Genomic DNA, 19,866 nt, shown 5'->3' on the forward strand with positions numbered 1-19,866 from the left:
AGATTTGTAGTATCGGCATATAGAAATGAATGAAAGACTAGGCCACCTGCAGCAATTGATGAACTGGTTTCTCTGTTTAGTTGTTAAGACGAAAAGTCTTGCTTAGGCTCGCGACTTTAGGGTTATATAGGTGGATGGTATGCCCGTTCTCAACCGCGTCTTGATTCTTACCGTCAAGTACTAAATTCGGTCGACTCCGGTGAGTATTTATGGAATAGCATCGGTTCATTCCATCTCCGCTGGATTTCAAATCAATATAGGATTCAATAGATAATTAGCAGGTTGCCTTGTTTGACGTCCTATCCAACCTCCAATATTTGGATGCCCACCTCCCTAGCTTGCTATGACCCGGCCAGACTCGGATCAACCCAGCCTACGAGATTTAAGTAGGTATCTATCGTAAATGTATATATATTCAACTTAAGCCTCATCGATATACAATAAAGTCATATACCAGCTTAAAGTTTGTGGATCAGGGGTCAGTACGAGCCCTGGGCTCGGCGACTGCGGCTTAGTAGGATCATCTAGATGTATGCAAGTAATACTCGCTCACCATGTAATTGGATAAGGCTGAACATATCCTTACGATCCCGGGGAATGTTTGAATATCTTCGATACATGTGGTGTCATATTGTTACACCAAGATTGAGAGGACCATTGACACCCAATGTATTGTCATAGAGGCAGGTTACGAGTATCATTGGTGTATATTAGAAGGCTAAGTTGCTAGAAGTAGGTACAGGCTGTTATAAAGTACATTATAGTATACCTGTGGATATAGGGTGTAGACTCCCAGCCACCTAATATTCCAGCACAATGATAAGCTGTGCAACACACCAATGCCTTCAAAGCCAGTGACCAAGGTCTTTCGATACAACTATGAGCTTGAGTTGTATCCGCGCTGATAGGGATAGTCATAAGGTAGACTGAGTGCCATCAAAATCCTTGGAACTATGCCGCTTGCGGGATTCCTTGCAGCTTCCTTAAAATAGCAACGTCATTTCTTGTTGGCGTACTTGCCTAGGTACCTAGGTATCGGCAACCAACGGTATTAATATCGTGAAGTGAGGTTATTCTTGTTTACTTGAACCTCTAGTATAGAGCCTTATTCCGACTTAGGAGGGTATTTGCCCGGCGGTATTGTTTTTTTTTCTTAGATCTCTAAGTAGACTTAGGAACAGACTACCCTGTGGACCAGGTAGTTGTATCAGTTGAGCCCATTTGCATTATTGTATCGAGCGGTTTGCTTCCCTTAGAGATAGCGGGCTCTACAATCTCATCTTTTCTTTTTTTGTTTAGATAGTCTCTTATCTTATTCAGTAGATTCCGCCTCCTTAACTTCGGTTCGTCAAGTATACAACTACTCAATGGAGAGTCCGAAGAGCTCGTAGTGGTTGAAGGGATGACATCTTCGTCCGACTCTGCGTCATCAGCTTTCTCGTCCTCTATAGACCTCCGTTTATTAATTTCTTGACGTTGATCCTTTACAGATGAGCAAATGTCCAGGTATTCGTTGTATAAAGGTACTTAGGTAGGCACCTATATAGGTAGTCACTTACGCTGCTGAGTGGTTTTGGCAAGGCAACACAGTACCAAGGTTCATGAGCTGTCTATGAAGATACCTAGTTTAGCAGGATCTATTAAACCATAGGAAAATAGGTGGTCTTACCGTATTGCAGACGATATCAATATCTGGAAACCATTCTGAGAGAAGGCTCTCCAATGCTGACCACTCAAGCTGATGCGAAGAAATCCGCTCCCAAACTAGGGATGAATCTATTATGATATGTCGTGGCCCCAAACTCACTGTAGCTGGCTTCGGCCGATATTCCGTAACATTAATAGTCGAATCAACTTTATTGTCTTCCTCCAGAAATACCAAGTCTGTGTCCTCTGGTCTTCCGGCTTGTGCAAACCGCTGAGTACTAGGTATATAACTTTGCAGCTTCATAATAGGCTTCATAGTCCGTAAGGTATTTCTCTGCAATCTCGGGTACAAGCGGATCTTCGATATTGGGGCTTGCCAGGAGGCCACAAAGGGCAACGAGGAGAGACCCTAGTGAGTAGTGGTTGGTAACTTGCTCGGAGAACCAGGGTAGGGCTCGCTGGTTGGTTGCGCCACTAGGACCATTCAGAAGACTGGCATCCCGCCACCAGGTAGCATAATCGGCACAAACTTTCCCCCTGGGGTCGATATTGGGATGGTATACCTTAGTATGGAACTTCAACATGGGGGGCTTAGATTCAATAATCTTGACTGTAATCCAAAATACTCCACCTTCATACGGTGTCCCCGGTGGTCCTTCAATACTAGCAAGTATTCTGTCCAGCATATCTCCCACGGGTGCAGCACTAATAAATGGGATATTAGCTCGGTGGATGTTACGCAACTCGAGGAACATGCGACGGGCGAGAGGGACGTCTTCGTGGGCTTGGGCGATTAATTTTGCGGAGTTATCACGATAAACCTTTCCGTCGTGGTCTTTATTATCTTCAAGAGATCGACCGTATTCAATATCCGTCGTGGAAAATGCCAACTTCGCCGTGATATCTGTCTTGTCTTTATTCAATAGTGCTGCCATCCATCTTTGGTTCTGTGGCACATCCGTAGTAGTGTTTTGAGTCGCCGTTGTCGCAAGAGTAGCTTCATCGCCCGCACTGATTCCTTCGCCGCCCTGAATCATAGCCTGATTATGCGACTGTGATGCTCCTGCAGCTTGTGCTTTGGACAACATGGCCTTCAGATGGTCCCTTCTGCCGACTTGGGATAGTTCTGTTCTGGCAGTATGATAAGACCGCGAACTCGATGTTACATATGTCAATCGAGCACTAGCTGTATCCGAGACCGCCCTAATAGCCGGAGGCGCCGAGCTTGATGACCCGACTAACTGCAATAGCCTCAAACTGCTAGCATCAGAGAGTGATTCGATCTCGTCTACCAAGATAGACTGCTGTTGCGCCAATATGCCAAGTGCGCTGGTGATACTTTCCAGTGCGTCAACCAAATCGCGAATATTGGTTACTAAGTGCTCGAACTTTTCGTAGTCGTGTATAGACCAACGAGTCACCTGCCATAGGGATTTATCCTTTTGGTTCTTTCTGATCCTGCTTTTGAACCGTTGATACGAGTCGCGAAAGATGGCCATGCCCTTTGAATCAGAAGCAGCACATCTCTCCGACAGCTCGGCAGCTCTCTCTTGTTCTTCAGAGGCATACCTACCGGTAATAGTATCCGCTTTGGCTAGCAAGTTTCGGAGTTGATTGAGAGTCGTCTCGATAGACGGCCGAATATCCGGCCTTTCAAGAGCGCGGTTATATGGCTTCGGTGTTCTGGCGCCAGGGGGCGGCGCCAGTCCAAGTGTTTCCCCCCATATCACCAGTCGAATTTGTTGCAATGCAAGCTAATCAACACTGTTAACGATCCTCATTACAGCAAAGGAGCTACCCAGTAACGTACCAGAGTGCAGAGTTGCTCAAACTCCTCGCTAAATTCTCTCGCACGAACTATGATGTTGAAATTCTCGATGCAAGACGTGAAGAGCCCGGCAATCCCCAGGATCCCAATCGCTAACCCCGCAGCCTCCATCTCATCGCAGTGTGGCGCTCGACAACAACGACGGGAATTTCTTAGGGTTTGACGAGCCAAGCTCTTTCTGATTAATTTCTTACTAGGACATCTTACAACACGTTTTATGAAGTTTGAAGGTGATATTATCCAAACCACGGGTCTCAACGAGTATCTTACTATGGTGTTCTTATGCACTGCCTCGTTTTACGCCTCACTCGTAACGGAGGCTCTCGGTGCTGACAGCTATGTCATAACACATAGCCCCCACAAAACGTATAAAGGCTCTCTCCCGATTAGCTAGAATATACTACGATCATAATTGGCTACCTACCTAAGTAGATTACAAGGGGCCGGCGACTTGTCCCAGTCAAGGAAATAGGTTTTCAGTGGACGGCCGGCGCATCGCGGAACTGTGACAAGCTTAAAATATGGCAAAAAATATAAGATGAACTCCTTAATTCAGAGATCATGAGGAATAGTTAGTAAACGCATTCCTCAGACTCACATGCAATTTTTCATGCACATTCTCAAACCCCCTCCACCTTTGCGGTAACGTAGCTCTCACATCCAGACCTACTTCGATGAATAGGATAATCTCAACAGCGTATAACGTTCCAAGACTTCCTAATAGCAATCGCATTCCTAAACATAGTCTGGGCAATTTAATGATCTATATATATGGGTGATATACAGGAATACCCACGTGCCCCTCGCTTCGCCGAGCTCCCCCCGAACACCGTCGTCAATAACTGGTAGGTCGCTAAGGCCCCCTTGTCAGCGGATTTGTCGCCTGGCCACCTCGGCGGAGCCCGTTGGCGACGGGCTTGGCGAATAGGACTCCGGCTACACACAACGTGCTCTGAGACTACCAGCGCCGTGCCGGGGTTGAGTCGGATGACCCGCGCAACGCCTAGCTTTACGACCTCCCCAGTTCGGTATCTTATTACTCATTGACTTATAGAAGCATAGCGTCTTGGACGGAACGCAGAATAATTACTGGCTGAATTGCTGAATCTCCGCTTCTGCGTCCTGCCGCATGTGCTATAGTGCCGGGTGGGTCCCGGTCTGGGATAATAGCTAGATTTCGCGTACGCGCTGAATATAAGTATTGAGCCGTAGATGTCGTGTTTATTGGACAGGTGATCCCGTAGGATGTAGTTGTTCATTTTTCAAGAGGGCAGCGACTTCGAGTTTGTAACATGAATAGCCTCTTAGTCACAATCTCCCAATTTGCTGGCGCCATCGGCGCCACCTTCCAACACAAGCCAGCCGCTGTTGCGTCGTCAGCCGTAAATACAACGACTTGTAATGGTATTAACTATGTGTATGAGGAACTAGCCGGCTATGGATATGTTGTCACGGACGCGGTCGATAAGTACGGAGACACGCTTGGCGGGCTCGGTTCATCTATACATCTAGAGAGTGGCGCATGGAAGAAGCTCGACAATGGGAGCTATTCCGGCGTATTATGGTCTTTGCCAGACCGTGGTTGGTGAGCACACCCCTACCCTTGAAATTATTTGAAACCTGAGGGTAGCGCGTTACGTGTAAGCACCAAGAACATTGACTATTGGTATCAGGAACACCGAAGGGACTCTCAACTTCAACCCTCGAGTCCATAAGTTCAACATCACCTTCACTCCACAGTCAAATGCAACCGTGGACGATCCATCAGGCCCGAACTTGTACTTCGAGTATCTGGACACAATACTTTTCTCTGGGCCCGACGGAACGCCTTGCACTGGGCTGGACGCTGATGCTACAGGAAACATCTCATACACTGGCTTCCCCGTCCTCCCCATTGCTACTTACACAGGTGACGGCTTTGGCAATGATGGTCCGGGCGGTAAACGTGTCCCGGTCGATTCGGAAGGGTTGTATGTGAATGACGACTCGAGCTTTTGGGTGTCTGACGAATATGGCCCCTATATATGTATGTGGATTTATCTGGTTATGGGGTTGGGAAAGGGAAGTCTCCGCTAACGCTAAATGTTAGATCTTTTCGGTCCAGACGGGAAAATGCTCACTGCTATTCGTCCCAATGATGCCATCGTTCCCGTCCGCAATGACACTGTCTCATTCTCGGCTGATAGCCCTCCACGTTATGTTGATGATGGAGAAGGCGATGACGTAGACCCGGGAGATCCAGACAGTGGTCGCGATAATAATCATGGTGAGTTAAGCGATTCCCCATATTCGGGGGTCCGGCAAAGTGTTTAATGACTGTGACGTCTAGGGTTCGAAGGCCTCACTGTTTCGGGAGATGGCAAGTCCCTGTGGGCACTTTTGCAAGCTTCGACTGTCCAAGATGGTGTAAGTCGCGATGTCATTAAATTGTACCCATCAGCAGCCACATGAATCTCGATGAGTAGCGTGCCAGACGATAATTAGCTGAACTTATTCTAGGGCCTAGATAAACAAACCATGCGATATACGCGCTTGCTCAAGTACGATATTTCAAATCGACTCTCTCCCGTCTACGAAGGGGAATGGGTCGTGCCCCTGCCGTTGTACGACGACCCCACAGCAAAGTCATCGAAGAATCCAATGGTTGCGGCACAGTCCGAGATACATTCTCTAGATAATGGCCAGTTCTTTGTCTTGTCTAGAGACTCCGGCGCGGGACACGGGGCTGACAGCTCACTTTCCGTCTATCGTCAAATCGACGTGTTCGATCTCTCTAACGCGACGGACATCAAGGCTGCTGGGGACTATGACTGTGTTGGTTGCAATGTTGCCAAAGAGAAGAGTGGGGACCTAAAGAAGAAGATCACCACCGCGACGTACTGTAGCTTCCTAGACTTCAACGTTAATGAACAGCTGAATCGGTTTGGAGTGCATAATGGTGGCGATCAAGATCAATATTTGCTGGTAGGTCGTCATACGTCCGATTATCGATGGACTTGACTTGCCCACTAAATTGAGAATATATGCTAACTTGGCGTGCTCGATGAATAGAATGAGAAATGGGAATCCATCGGAATGGTTCCTGTTGACCCCACCAATTCGACTGGGGAGTTTTACGTCTTCAGCCTTAGTGATAATGATTTTATCACCCAAAACGGATTTATGGACGGTGGCAAGCTACCATATGCCGACAGTAGCGGTTATAATCTAGATAGCCAGGCCCTCGTATTCAAGATCCAGATTTCAACTTGAGAAGATCTGGTACGACTAGGATGTAGTTTTATTAGTAATATAATATTGATGATAATAACAGCGAACTGTTGTCAGTTGACCTTGTGACCCTTCACGAAAAGAAAACGATAAGAGAGGAAGGGTTCTTCCTGGTTCGAGAACCCCTGACTAGACACCGTAAGGCTTTAGTTGGGCAGCAGGAATTACGGGGGAGCACGTGCTTATCAAACATAAGCTAATATTTGGAAAGTATGTGTAAGAGACCTACTCTTGGCGAGAAGAATAAACTTCTCGTTGGGATCGAATGGTGGACAATGAGAAATGGCAAGGGATGAGAATCAGAGAATCAGGAGGGAAAATCAGAAAAGGCCATCTTGGTATCGCGATTTGCTAGAAGCACGGACCATATCACATGGATTTATCCTGGTAGGCCCTGGGGGTACCTAGGTACTAGTAATGTAACGAACCTTGAAGTACAGAATACTAGCGGATAAAATCCCAGCTGTCCCAGTTCGAATAGAGACGTCATACCGCATGATAGCTTGATTAAGACCATCTATGGACCTTGGAAGTCGAAGCTTTGTAAGAAAGCGCGAAATCCTAGATCTTCTTTAGCTCCATGCCTTTTATTGAAATGAAAAAAGACATCATCATATCCCTTATTCGATACGTGTTTAGCCTACCTTGCTCACTAAGGAAAACCGGCAAGTATCACATTGGTGGGGGGAGTCTTGTGACAGTCACCGCCTGTATGATGAATATGATGGACAGATTTCGGTTTGTGCTTCCTTGGATGAGCTGAGCATGGTTGACGTTTGTAAAATGCAACTTTGATGAATCTCGCCGTCGCACGAGTTATACCCTGCATCGAATCTATAGGTAAGCAATTGTCCAGATCTTCGATTCGACAACCCAAAGCTGCCCAATTGCTAGTTACTAAGGCGATGTAAGAAGCGCCGGGCCTCGACCACAGGCTTCAGATAATTGCTTCCTGTTAGCGCGGTATCTTGTATTGATAGACGAATGAGGGTATTAATCTATTAGATGTGTCTAATATGAAATTTGATATGTCCGTTGAGCCAGCGGCTGCGATCGCTGATATCATTCTAGGATTATTTGGATCGAGGGACTGGAGCCTTAAGCACCTATTTAGGTACCTTCTGTCTTAATGGTCGATCGTTAAATCAATAAGAATAAGATACCACTGATAGCTTCTGAATGTCTCCGGGATTAAACTGGAAACTATCTAAGTTAGATATTTTACTAACAAACTTTCCATTGAAGAAGCTTCGTTTGCTTAGCCTCAGGTCCGAAGGTCTAGGTTTCCTGGCTCCCTCCTAAGGATAACCCTGCAATGTGGGTCGTTGGGTACTTAGTGGCTGTACAATACTGGGTACATGGCGCTAATAGGAGGGGAACAAGCATCACCAGTTCACCAGTTCACTGATGTAATGTCTTAAAAGAGCACTTGCTTGCCCCTCCATAACTTCAAACTCAATTCCACGCTCGAATAACTTGTCCTTTCCCGAATCAATTCCTGTTGAAGTTCTTTTAAGCTTAACGTTATCTGCTACCCGATTTATAGTCAGGAGTGTTTCCGTACACTCGGCGACAACCTTCTCTTTATATACTACACACGTACATAAACACAAGTACACACTTCTACTTCCCCGCTGCCGCAAACCGATTAAACAGGGCCCCTCGTGTTTTTGGTCAGGTTGAACAGTCAGTCCTCGACGGGTAGTGTCGCATCAAGGTCACACGCAACAAGTTGGTGTGCGAGTTTAGGTGCAAATACCCGGAACGAAAACACACTACGAAGTACTCGAGCTTGCGACGCCAAGTTGTATTGTGCAGCTCGTAGCGTGGTGCAACTGTCAAGCCACTCACGAAAAGTTGCCCCGCCGCACTTTCCATACCGATCGAAATAATACGTTGGGATTCCGGAAGTTGCGCTCCCCCCTCCTGTCGTCATAGTTCGAAACCGGTATTCACGCTAGTCCATCGCTCATTGCCTGTCGCCCGTCGCCCGGCATTTTTAACGTTATCTCTATTGAGCGCTATTCTTCCATCTCCGACCATCACATTTTATATTGACGATATCTTCAAATTTACTTTCTTGATACATATAAATATTATACCATTCACAGAATGGCGCACAAGCGGGTAGATGATGATTTAGCCTATGGCGAGTCGTACGGCGAAAGGTGGGACAGAGATCGTTTTGTCATCGAGAGCGACCGCAACCGGCCGGTCGCAGAGAGAGATCGCTTTGAGGAACATGACCGTTATTTCACTCGCGGCCCCAAAGGTCGGGTCCGTGAGACCTCAGTCGATTCAAGGTTTGAGCGAAGGCCACCGCGACCGTGGGACGATGAGCCTCCGATTGAGCGAAGGTACTACGATGACCCGCCACGTTTTAGGCGCTCTCCACCTCCTGAGATAGAGCAACGTCTCATCATTGACCGCGAGAGAGACCGTGAACGGGAGCGTGGACGCGAGTTTCGCCATCCATCACCTCCCCGAAGACCGGGTCAGTTGCTTCGACGCCAATCATCGCTGGATATATTTGATCGACGCCCACCCCCGCGCTTTTTTGAAAAGGAGGAACCCGAACGTGAGCCGCCGCCTGTTCGTCGCGGAGATTACCGTCCCGAGCCATATAAGCCTGTGCCCCTTCCACGATCTCGAGCACTACCTCCGCCAAGAATATACGCAGAGCGCGACCTCGACCGTGACTTCGAGCGTGACTTCGAGGAAATCAAGATATCTGAGCCTGACCGATATGGCGACGAAGAATACCATGCGTACCCCGAGCGCGTCCGAGAGATGGAAATCGTCAAAAGAAGGAAACGACGTGATAGCGGCAATTCGAGACGTGTCGAAAGCATTCGAAGCAGGAGTACCGCATCAGACGACTCGAGCAGCAGTGGCGGTACTACTGTCACCGTCAAGAGTGCTAAGAGTGTCAAGAGCGTAAAAAGCGAATACCCCAAAAAGGGAAAGACGAGAATCCCGGTTAGGCTCGTTTCCAAGGAGGCGCTCATTGATCTCGGTTATCCATTTGTTCAAGAGGTACATCCCGATGCTATATTTTAACAATTTGATTCTTTGTCATTCTAACAACCGATCTTAGGGTAACGTCATTATCGTGCAAAAAGCTCTCGGTCAACAGAACATTGACGACCTTCTGAAGCTGAGCGAGGATTACAAGAAGTCTGAACAAGAGATCGCCGCTGCCCGGTCGAGTGCCGGAGGTATCATGGAAGAAAGAAGAGAAGAAATTTTCACCCTTCCACCGCCTCCACCGCCTATTGCTGTACCACCCCCTCCATCGATTGTTCATACTGCTGCTCCCGTTGCTCCCTCTCCGCCACCGCCACCACCCGTCGAAGTGGTCAAGGAAACTTATATCCGCGAGACCTCGCCTACTCGAAGCCATCGAAGCCATCGGAGCCATTCCACCTCAACTACTCGCACCCCCGTCATTATAGAGCCACGAGAATATAGTGACGAGGTCGCCGTAGGTCCTCTCGCATTAGTCAATGACCGACGGCGCAGCGATAGGGAAATCCAGATGGAAATCGCACGACTCGAGGCGGAACGTGAGTTTTTGAGACCCGATCGTCGGCATCACCACCACCACTCTCACTCCCGCCACCGATCCCATAGTCACAGCACCGAACGTGAACGAGTGTCAGCCGAGCGTCTGCCGACAGGTGAACTTGTCCTCTATGAGGAGCAGGTAGAGAGGATTGAGGAACCACGGCGCGGGGTGCGCATTGAGAAGGACAAGAAAGGTAGGATGTCCATCAGCGTGCCTAAGTATCGCTAGGTGAAGGTGCGCTTTCTCGCCTTGAACTACGATTGTTTTCATCTAGAAGAGGCTTGGCTAACATTGATTTTCTACTGACAGGTCCCCCACCTGGCTTGATGAGAGCTATGCTCGCAACCCTCACCTAATCGCTTCGCTCTATCCATCGACTCCACTAGTTTCTGTATTTCCACTCAAAGGAAATTCTCCGGCAACCGCCTCAAGAAACATAACGAGCAACCGATGTCAGACTTGGCGTTAGGAACCGATGATGACGTGAAACGATTTATTGAACTGTCAGGACCTAACGATTATACTAAATCAGGTATTCATGAGACTTATGTCATAGATTGGTGCGTGGCGTTTTACACAGTCGTTTGGTATAAATATTTGTGCTGGCGGGGATCAAGGGGAGTTTATTATGCACAATTTGGTCAAAGGCCAGGCCCCTATTTAGAGCCTAAGCTTATAGGGTTGATGAGCTTATTCATCATTGGTCTCGGTTCATCAGTTTGCTTGTCGTCCGACTCTCATTTTGAGAGCTTGACTTGCGGTGGGATCTCATAATGATCCAACGACCTTTTGCTGATTTTTTCACATATATCTGATATTAACTATTATTATTTTATCTTATTCCATATTATACTATTCATATACATGAATATGAAAACAGAATCCACCAATTAAGAGACTTGAAAAATGTGTTGGGAGTGGTTTGACTATGTGTAACCCACGATATGAAGCTGGGCATCTATGCTGACCAAAGGCATCCAAATACAACCATTCCTCTTGTTATGATGTCTTTTTAGACCCAAGTCCAGTCACTGAACCAAGCATCTCCAACAAAGGTCTTTATTGAGCTCGCTATTGCTAGAAAACAATGCATTCACGTCCTTTGATCTCAATACAATGCGGTTTGTTAACTGATAATATATATGAGACGTACTCGACGATGCATACGGGTATCTATTGATGAACGAAGTATCTTAGCAGCCTGTTGATTGGAAGACTACAATTCCTGCCAGGCGCAAGAATAGGCACGAATGATAGAGAACACACAAGCGTACATCCACGGCAATCATCCCAACTCTTCCATACACCTAAAGCTAGGTTAATAGTAGTACCCCAAAAATGACACGCTACAACAGAGGCATCGCGGGCGAGCGCGCCGCCGTGCGCGAAGCACAGCGCGAAGCAGCGCGGCAGCTCGAAGAAGCAGCGTGTCGTCGGAGGCCTAGCCTAGCAGAGTCGGAGACGTCCGCGTCAGCTGATGAGACGGAGAGCTGGCTTCCCGGTAGGTTCGTCGTCGCCAAAACACCACCACCACCTTCTTCTATTACCTCCAAAGCTGAGCTGGGGAGAAATGTGGTGAGGGAAAGGGATGATGTGCTGCCGCTGGCGATGCATAAGTGTCTCGATATGGATCCGATTAAGAAGGGCTCGTTCTTCTTCATGAGCTCAAGGTACGTCGAGGAGGTTGAGGATTGGTGTTGGTTTGATGAGGAGAGGCGGGGGGCGACGTTTTGACGAGGGGCCTTGCTAGGTAGGTAGGTAGGATTTGGGTTGGTTGCGCTGTCTCTTTTTATTGCCGGTTGCGATGGTTTCTCCAGGCCGTAAGCACAACTGTTTATAGGTTGGTAGGTATGGCAATATGGGTACTTAGGTAAGTTTAACTGCTGGAATGTTTTTATAACAATACGTAATGCGATTCTTAAGACGAGTTCAGTCTCTTTCGTACCTCTAAGTTGTTGGTTTATGTGAGATGTGCTTGGTGTATGTACCAGGTAGAAAAGGGTAGAAATTCCACAGCATTCGTACAGCAGGATCGATGTAATTACTCGCATGCTAGTAAATATATTATAATATGACAATACTAGTAAAAATACTATGTTTAAGATGTTTAAGATTCCTTTGGTATTGCTTTTGCGTCCTTCGCCATACCTGTCCCCTTGTGGTCAACCACCATCATTACCTGTAATTCGTGCATACTATGGTACATACAGATGGAAGCTAGGCTGAAATTATCGCTTAACTGGTTGAGATGATTATTCGCACACCCTTACTTCCTGCCTTAGGCATAGGGACGAACATATCGTGGTCGTAAGTGATATCTTCCTCCGTCGTCTCATATAGTCGCGCTTGTGGAAAGACGCGTAAGGTAAGAGCAGCTAGAGCTACGTATATCTCGCATAGAGCAAGGCTTCGTAAATCTCATTAGGATGATTTCATTCTCACAGACGTAGTCATAAATGGTAACTTACTTCATTCCTAGGCAGGACCGGCTACCCTTCGAAAATGCGAACATACCACGGTCGAGGAGCTTTTTGTTCTCAGCATCCATCCAGCGTTCCGGGATGAACGCATGAGAATCCGGGAATATGTCTTCGTTGTGATGGGATATAACACACGACATGCCGATAGCGTAACCCTTGGGAATAACGTACTCGACTGGCTTTTTGTTCCATTCTCCGCGATATATCAGATCCTCTTCGGTCGCGACCCGTGGTGAACGAGCTGAAACACCTAATATGAAAGATATCAGCAACCCCGATTTGCTCTCTACCAAGGAGAAGGAAGGATTCCTCAATTTACCATAAGAGAGACGCAGTCCTTCTTGGACAACCCCATCAAGATAAGGCAGGCTCTCGAGGACATTCCAGGCTGGTAGATGTCGAGGATCATCAACAGCACCTTTTAGCTCCTCTGTTAATTTTTCCATCATTTCAGGCTTCGTGAGCAGTTGGTATGTGATGATGGAAAGCGTCCAGCTCGCAGTGATTGTTCCTGCACCGAGAAGGGCTGCCGCTTCATCGGATAGATCCAATGGTTCCTTCTCCTCGGGTGATAATTGTAATAGAGAACTAAATATAGTAGGTCTGTCTCTTACTACCCCTGAATTGATTTCGGCTTCCATGTTTTTCACCTTCTTCGGCATCTCGACCCTAAGAGTTCGGATGAGGAGCGCGAAGTCAGCAGGAAGGTAGTCCATGAAACTTGTCTTTGTTAGAAAGCCTAGTTATCATTACTTGGGAAAAGGGGTAACGGACTAGTCTCCAAGACTGAATAAATGCCTGAGAATAGGAAAGAATCGAAGGGCGAAGACGGGTTTAAGTATGGCGACTTCGGGAACGTGGAAGTTAGGGTACCATCCTTCTTGGTCTAAAAAGCCGAAGCTCTCGCCAAAGCAGTAAGAGGAGATGGCATCCGAAGCGAAGCAACTATAAGCAACGACAACGTCGATTGGGCTATCGCCTGAATGCAATAGCTTGTCGCAGAGTACTTGTGCTAGCTTATGTATATCGTCTTCCAATCGTGAAATCATCCCCCGAGCGAAGAATTTAGCCACGGGTCCTCGACGTACTCTATGCAAATTGTGATCCATCGTGCCAAACGCAGACTCAGTATGCGCTGAGCCGCTGATCAGGTGCAATGGCTTGTTCCGCTTACGGTTACCAACAGCATATATCTCGTCGACGAAGTTTATATCACTGCAGTGTACTTCGTCGGGACTAATACGAATGATAGGTCCTATCATTGGCCGTTAGCTAGCTGTAACGAAGCGTCTTGGTTTCGACCATTACCATATTTTTCGTGCATTTTCTGGATTTGCTTTGTGTATCGACCATACTTTATCAGATCATAGTAAAATTCGGGCAGATATGTTGCCCTCGCAAGCCAAGGCCCCGGAATATGGCTTAGGGGATGAAGCGGCGATATATTGTATAGTATATTGCATAGTTGATATATTATCCATACCCCGGCCGTAGCAGAGAGGAATATGATCCAGGGGCGGACCGTCAATAGTTCCGCGTAATCCATCTTGAAGAGATAGTCACAGTGAATATTGCTAGGGTAAAAGAGATAGGATACTGGGATTTTGTTTCTACCGAGTTTTCAAGTTGGACAGAAGCGTCGAAGAAACCGAATGCCCACGCAATGAGTTCAACATCATGCAACTCATTGTTTACCGCAACATTGCGCAATTGCTCGTACTTGTATTCTTTTCTATCTCTTGAATGGTCAGGTCTACCGACCTGGTATAGACCAGTCCCAAAGCATCCCACCTTGCTCAATAACCCACCGAAACCCACAAAAGCGAGATTCTGATTAGCCGAGAACATTATTATTTGTGTTGAATATGGTACACTAGACCAGGTGAGTTTTATTCAGAGGGGGTGTGTAGACTCTTGCTGTCGAGTCGATAGGCATCGGTGGATTGGCCTGGAAATACCCCTGAATTCAACTAAACATCTCCAAACCCCAAATCTGATAGAAGATCATCCACATTCGTACTCTATCCAGCGAAATGGATAACGTAAGAAACGATGTAACGCAAAGCGAACAAAATCGGATCAATGACTCTTCGAGAATGATAGTACATAATCCAGGCGCCTTGTGCAACTAGAAGATAAAGGACGTGATCGCAAGGTGTGGCCATGCGGAGCACAGTACCCGCCTATGATATTCGCGCGATATGTAATTCCAATCAGAGGCATTTGCCGACTATTCGGTATTACCTTAATCCGGTACTTACGTAATGCATGCTGTGGGTCAATGGAGCGGCCATCCGATTTTGCGGGGAACTCGATCTCGGCAGCCCCCATAATAATATTCAAATCCGAATCAAGCTGCGCATTTTATCCAAAACTTCTATGATAACTACACCTGCGATGAAATTGTCAGCGCCGCCTTGAATTTATCTCAAGAAGTCATGCGGCAGCCATATGTGGACGACGTTGTACTCACATTACCGTTTCCGAACGGCTGAAATACTACCAATATTGAGCATTGAGGAAGAGGAGCTCTTGCACCCAAAGCGGCTGGAGCCGTGACATCTTCAGGATGACACCACGTGTTACAACCGGGAAAGTGACTTCGATAGGATACAGCGCGTAGCGAGGAACAGAACGTAAAAGCATGCGGGGGATATTTATAGCACGGATCACTGCTAAGGATCACCGGTTCATTTGATGTAGAGCCAAGTTGTTGGAGTTGGGTAAGAGCAGGGTTACGGAAATGAGGCGGCGAAGGGGTGAAGTGAATCCCGATGTGAATATGTTCAATTAAGATATTCGAGCTTGGCGTTGATATGAAGTGTCGCTACATCTAAAACGCATCGCATGCTATGTTCTAGCATCATTCATATGGAGATATATGTGGGTTGACAACACCAATCAATGGCACGAACACAGATGCTTTTGGTAAAAGCCACGGAGGCCAAGGGCTGTCAATGAGGTTCTGTCAGATACAATTTCATAATTTTTGTGTTATCAGGTGGTCCGTGTGTTTTGATGCCTTGATGCCTTCAAATCTCTGGTTTTCACGTGATCTCCTTTGAGACACGATATGGAGACCATTGAAGATTTTGCAGTTAGTCTTGGCCAGAATCTCCTAGATGAAGAAGATAGAATTTTCTTTACACAATTAATTGAATTATCAAGTCTCACGTTATTTTGACAGGTTCCTACCAAGAATGACACATGCCGCTTCCATTGCGACCCTGAGCGATATCATTGAGACTCGCAATAAATTCGACGGTGCGAAGCAAGGCGACTAGGTACTGTAATAAGAGCGATGAAATTATAACAAAATGGGTGCTATACACCTGTAATTCTATCCCGGACGCGAATGGAGACAACTGCAACCTGAAATTTCTCCAAATCAGCAATCCCAACGTCTAGTTAGCACGATATAACGGGGGCGTTGATGTGGTTTAGCCACCCCCTAAAGTGGATCCCATGCTAACGCGGGGAGTTAAGGGGTACCTATGGTCAATGATGCAATGGAGATGGTGTATCAATAAGACTCAACTCTGAAATGTTTTATAAAAAGTCCATTCTTGAATTCTAGCTTCATAAAAATATATAAGTCCCAGAACCAAACTATGATAGCCTCAGATATCCCATTAATTACCTAGGTAGGTAGTAATATCTTTCGTAACGTCGTAGAAGTCCCGCTGTTTTCCATAACTGGGAGACAGGCCGTAAGCCGTAAGTAGAACGCTCAGCAACAAGTAGGAAGATAAGTCTGTTAGGAGGGGTTCCTATCAACTAAGTCGTCGACTACTCTAGAGAGGTAGTTCTGAATCGGGCCATTGTCGCAAGTAGTGCCATGCATGAGGACCTCGTTCTTCAGGCACAGAACTTCGTTCCGAAGGCCAAAGGCGGTGTCTTTCAGATCCTTGTTCCTCTGAGACAGCTCCTGTTCTCTCTGCTTGAGCTGCTCGATGTTCGCCTTGGACTTCTGCCGACACTTGTGCGCCGCCCTTCGGTTTCTCTCTCTCTTGGTCTTGGTTTGGGATTGGGAAGTAGATGGTTCACTGTGGGTAAGAGGGGTGGGGTCTAGTGATCTCTGACCTTGAGAGTTGTAGACTGCGATAGTCAACATGATAATTCTCTATCTGGGATAATACCGACGGGTTGTATTTAGTAAATGCCACTCCTTTTCAAGCGAGCCCCAGTTCTAAACCGAGTCTCAGTTCTAAACCGAGTCTCGTTCTGCTTAGCAAGAGTTGGCGAAAAGACTGTGGGAGAAATTTGGAGAACGTACCCATGTCAGAGTCCGACCCGTTGAGCTCGTTGGGAAATTCCTCCGTCTTGAATGTGTTAGGCCATCCGCTCTACTAAACGATCATTCATGAGGGTGACGTACGAAGCTGGCTGCCGGGGTAAGAAGTTGATGAGGGGCAGGTGCCGGCATGTCTGATATGCCCTCGACGTTTGGTTTCTCCAGTTCCAACGGGCTTACCAGATAGCCGGCACTGGCGGGGTCCTGGAAGCCTTGAGCCTGCATCGTCAATGGTTGGTAGGTGAAGCTAAGGTAGATGATATGAATTAAGTAGGGTCAAGTCCTCAATGAATCGATGAAAATTTGGGTTATGTGGTTAGCAAATCCGTATCTCTTTAGATTCTAGAAAAGCTCCTAAGGCTTAGGGGCGCTCTCTTTTAAGTAAGCGTAGCGGAGTGGCAAAGTATGGCTTCTATACATACCTACATGGTAACACATGGATAAATTTGAATGGATAAGTTAATTCGCATGGACGTGTGACAAACAGGGCAATCTATCAACGCATGCGAAGACTAGGAAGGTAAGTAATTTGGTAATCCGTAACTGCGTGGGATGAAAATCGCCGTTGAACTACAAAATGTAGGATGACAACATCAATTACGTCGGAGGACACGCCGGGCAGACGGGCTGCTATGATTCGCTGCATATTGTAAGCGAAGTTGATCGTTACTCCCACCTGGCAGCTCATGGTTACGTTCACCGAGATTCCTCCTGAAGGTGATCTTCGTCGGTTGGCAATGTTCGTATCGCTGTACCAAACGCACGGGACTCCCCCGCGTTGGCTGGTTGGGACAATGGGCGATCCATCCGATGATATCAGGATTTGGATTGGATCCGGTTCCAGCATTCCAGCAAAACAGCGAGGTGCTTCGACGGTTCCGCACTGCTTCCGCCGTCTCTTGCTTCAATTACATCACCGCACGCGCACTCCTCGTGTTCCTTGTGTTACGCGGCAATAATGGCATCTCTCGCATTGGCTGCGGCCTGCGAGATCTATGTGTAATCGTCACTACGCGCAATTCCATGTTTCTATAACCCTACTTCCAGCTGCATGTGCAGCTGCACAGATTGGATCTCTTGACTAATTTTACTAATTTAGGATTCGTTTTCGGTATTTGCTACGAACTTATAGTAGCGTATGGGGGCGGGGGATGTATTAAGTAAGCAGCTAAGTGGATACTTGACGTTACCCCTCCACCCCTCCATCTTGTTCGAGTGTGGCCCCTGCGTCACCCCTATTTTCCCCATCCCCTAGTATGCTTCATTCTAGTGTAACCACATCAATTCCCGTGTTTCTATTTGAAATAATTGTATTCTTCGAAAATAACCCAACTATACAATCATTCCCTCCAAAACCCTAGATCATAACCATTCCCTTTTTCCAATGCCCTCTTCCACGCGTCTCGTGACATACACCTATCATACCATCCCTTCAGTCTTGGGTATTTATTCAGGTCGACGTCAGCCGCTTGAACTCCAAAATCCACAAACCACTGCAGAATGAAGTCAAGCCTAGTTGGTTCTGTAGTACCGTTGAAATATTCGCGACCCTCGAGCTCGCTATCTAGGAATTTCAAAACATTGTCGATTTCGGCGTCAAGAAATACTCTCTCGATCGTCAGCTTGACGCCTAGTATAATAGGCCGTGTAAAAAATGGAGACGCGTATGCAATGCCACCAAGTGTGCTCTTGAGACTGAAAAATTGGTTCAGTGCCGTCTGGCCCATCGATAGGAGCTGCTCTTCGCGGAACCTGTCGTTATTGGCACTATCGTGCCCGTCACTGCCTGGCGCAGGAACCTTGAACCGGCCAGCGCTGTCGTATGTCTCGATCAGGTAATACGCGATTGCGCTTCGTTCTGCAATGACGCGACCCGAGCCCGTCACCAATTGTGGCGCCTTTCCAAGGGGGTGCGTGTTTTTGAGAGCTGCCGCGGCTCGTCCGCCATCGCGATTATGCAGGACTAAGTTGTATTCTATACCTAGTTCCTCGAGCAACCACAAACTCTGCTGAGACCCTGAGTTCTATTACTAAGGTTAGATCAGGCTGCATTGCGAGTAACGGGATATTAAAGAGGAATATTTACCTGCATGTAATGGAGCGTAGGTTTACTACTCTCCATATCGTCGGCTAGTCTGCTGTATTGGGGTAAATGTCGAAGCTGCTGCAAGGGAACTATGAGAGACCTATTGCAATTCCAAGCATAACATACCTAACCTACATATAAGCGGAATCGAAGGTTCGTATGGGGCCTGTCGGAATTGATTTAAGATTAGTCGTAGACGCAAGGGATAGCTTCCCTTGAATACTAGCTTGCTTTGTCGTAGCTTCAACTAACCAACAAAAGAACAACTTCACTTGGTATTTTCAGCCTCCCCTGATTTGACAAGCATAGCTCCTAGCTAGGCTTTAGTGCTCGCACGTGTCTACAACGTCTTAGCTGTGTTGTGGGTAATTGTGCGTTAACACTCCTTAGTCGACTTTAGATGCTTCCAATTTCTGAAAGATGGGATCCTGCTATGGTATGTTATAGTTTCGTCGTCTTTACTTATCATAGTAACCTTTTGGGGACGAATTGAATTCATGGAAAGTATCGAATTCAACATCGAGTTAGACTCAATCCATAATGTTGTATGGGAATTTCATAACTCAACATGTAGTTGGCATACGCTCTAGGTACACGTGAAAAATATCTACCTAATGACTGATATAAAAAATGGGTACCTACCTATACTTTAACCCGACTAATCTATGCCTTTCGATGTTCCAAGGACTATTT

The 19,866-nt window shown here is 46.9% G+C and overlaps 7 protein-coding genes across 7 annotated transcripts; 3 read left to right on the forward strand and 4 right to left on the reverse strand.

Annotated features, from left to right (window-relative positions):
• Window positions 1–1,386: 1,386 nt before the first annotated feature.
• On the reverse strand, window positions 1,387–3,763 carry F4807DRAFT_141602 (prion-inhibition and propagation-domain-containing protein). The gene is made up of 4 exons (XM_047993108.1): window positions 3,458–3,763; window positions 1,670–3,401; window positions 1,560–1,610; window positions 1,387–1,482 (listed from the first exon to the last, which is right to left on the reverse strand). The coding sequence occupies exons 1-2, from the start codon at window positions 3,584–3,586 to the stop codon at window positions 1,926–1,928; spliced, it is 1,605 nt and encodes a 534-aa protein (XP_047853094.1). The 5' UTR covers window positions 3,587–3,763; the 3' UTR covers window positions 1,387–1,482; window positions 1,560–1,610; window positions 1,670–1,925.
• A 1,004-nt stretch (window positions 3,764–4,767) lies between these two features.
• Window positions 4,768–6,727, forward strand: F4807DRAFT_461512 (esterase-like activity of phytase-domain-containing protein; the record flags this gene model as incomplete). Its single annotated transcript, XM_048001687.1, has 6 exons — window positions 4,768–5,060; window positions 5,149–5,501; window positions 5,565–5,741; window positions 5,805–5,881; window positions 5,975–6,439; window positions 6,527–6,727. 6 exons carry the CDS (start codon window positions 4,768–4,770, stop codon window positions 6,725–6,727), a joined length of 1,566 nt encoding a protein of 521 aa, XP_047853095.1.
• Window positions 6,728–8,857: 2,130 nt separating this feature from the next.
• F4807DRAFT_461513 (uncharacterized protein) lies at window positions 8,858–10,541 on the forward strand (the record flags this gene model as incomplete). The annotated part of the gene is made up of 2 exons (XM_048001688.1): window positions 8,858–9,781; window positions 9,843–10,541. 2 exons carry the CDS (start codon window positions 8,858–8,860, stop codon window positions 10,539–10,541), a joined length of 1,623 nt encoding a protein of 540 aa, XP_047853096.1.
• A 701-nt stretch (window positions 10,542–11,242) lies between these two features.
• On the forward strand, window positions 11,243–12,255 carry F4807DRAFT_430179 (uncharacterized protein). Its single transcript, XM_047998401.1, has one exon. It carries the CDS (start codon window positions 11,652–11,654, stop codon window positions 12,045–12,047), a length of 396 nt encoding a protein of 131 aa, XP_047853097.1. The 5' UTR covers window positions 11,243–11,651; the 3' UTR covers window positions 12,048–12,255.
• A 268-nt stretch (window positions 12,256–12,523) lies between these two features.
• Window positions 12,524–14,605, reverse strand: F4807DRAFT_141834 (cytochrome P450). The gene is made up of 5 exons (XM_047993110.1): window positions 14,102–14,605; window positions 13,568–14,048; window positions 13,113–13,513; window positions 12,782–13,043; window positions 12,524–12,720 (listed from the first exon to the last, which is right to left on the reverse strand). Exons 1-5 carry the CDS (start codon window positions 14,337–14,339, stop codon window positions 12,549–12,551), a joined length of 1,554 nt encoding a protein of 517 aa, XP_047853098.1. The 5' UTR covers window positions 14,340–14,605; the 3' UTR covers window positions 12,524–12,548.
• A 1,945-nt stretch (window positions 14,606–16,550) lies between these two features.
• F4807DRAFT_461516 (uncharacterized protein) lies at window positions 16,551–17,312 on the reverse strand (the record flags this gene model as incomplete). Its single annotated transcript, XM_048001689.1, has 3 exons — window positions 16,551–16,891; window positions 17,070–17,115; window positions 17,172–17,312. 3 exons carry the CDS (start codon window positions 17,310–17,312, stop codon window positions 16,551–16,553), a joined length of 528 nt encoding a protein of 175 aa, XP_047853099.1.
• Window positions 17,313–18,427: 1,115 nt separating this feature from the next.
• Window positions 18,428–19,209, reverse strand: F4807DRAFT_461517 (uncharacterized protein; the record flags this gene model as incomplete). Its single annotated transcript, XM_048001690.1, has 2 exons — window positions 18,428–19,111; window positions 19,174–19,209. The coding sequence occupies 2 exons, from the start codon at window positions 19,207–19,209 to the stop codon at window positions 18,428–18,430; spliced, it is 720 nt and encodes a 239-aa protein (XP_047853100.1).
• Between the last annotated feature and the right edge of the window lie 657 nt (window positions 19,210–19,866).

The sequence above is a fragment of the Annulohypoxylon truncatum genome, assembly GCF_022578515.1.
Source record: "Annulohypoxylon truncatum strain CBS 140777 unplaced genomic scaffold F4807scaffold_21, whole genome shotgun sequence".
In the NCBI taxonomy this organism is placed as follows: Eukaryota; Fungi; Ascomycota; class Sordariomycetes; order Xylariales; family Hypoxylaceae; genus Annulohypoxylon; species Annulohypoxylon truncatum.

Bases quoted from the DNA above. Each gene is read 5' to 3' on its own strand.
- F4807DRAFT_141602 (XM_047993108.1), bottom strand. From the start codon at position 3,586: ATGGAGGCTGCGGGGTTAGCGATTGGGATCCTGGGGATTGCCGGGCTC. The intron at 3,402-3,457 runs GTACGTTACTGG...AGTGTTGATTAG, and splicing joins TTGAGCAACTCTGCACTCTG to CTTGCATTGCAACAAATTCG.
- F4807DRAFT_430179 (XM_047998401.1), top strand. From the start codon at position 11,652: ATGACACGCTACAACAGAGGCATCGCGGGCGAGCGCGCCGCCGTGCGC.
- F4807DRAFT_141834 (XM_047993110.1), bottom strand. From the start codon at position 14,339: ATGGATTACGCGGAACTATTGACGGTCCGCCCCTGGATCATATTCCTC. The intron at 14,049-14,101 runs GTAATGGTCGAA...GGCCAATGATAG, and splicing joins GAAAATGCACGAAAAATATG to GACCTATCATTCGTATTAGT. The intron at 13,514-13,567 runs GTCCGTTACCCC...AACAAAGACAAG, and splicing joins TTATTCAGTCTTGGAGACTA to TTTCATGGACTACCTTCCTG.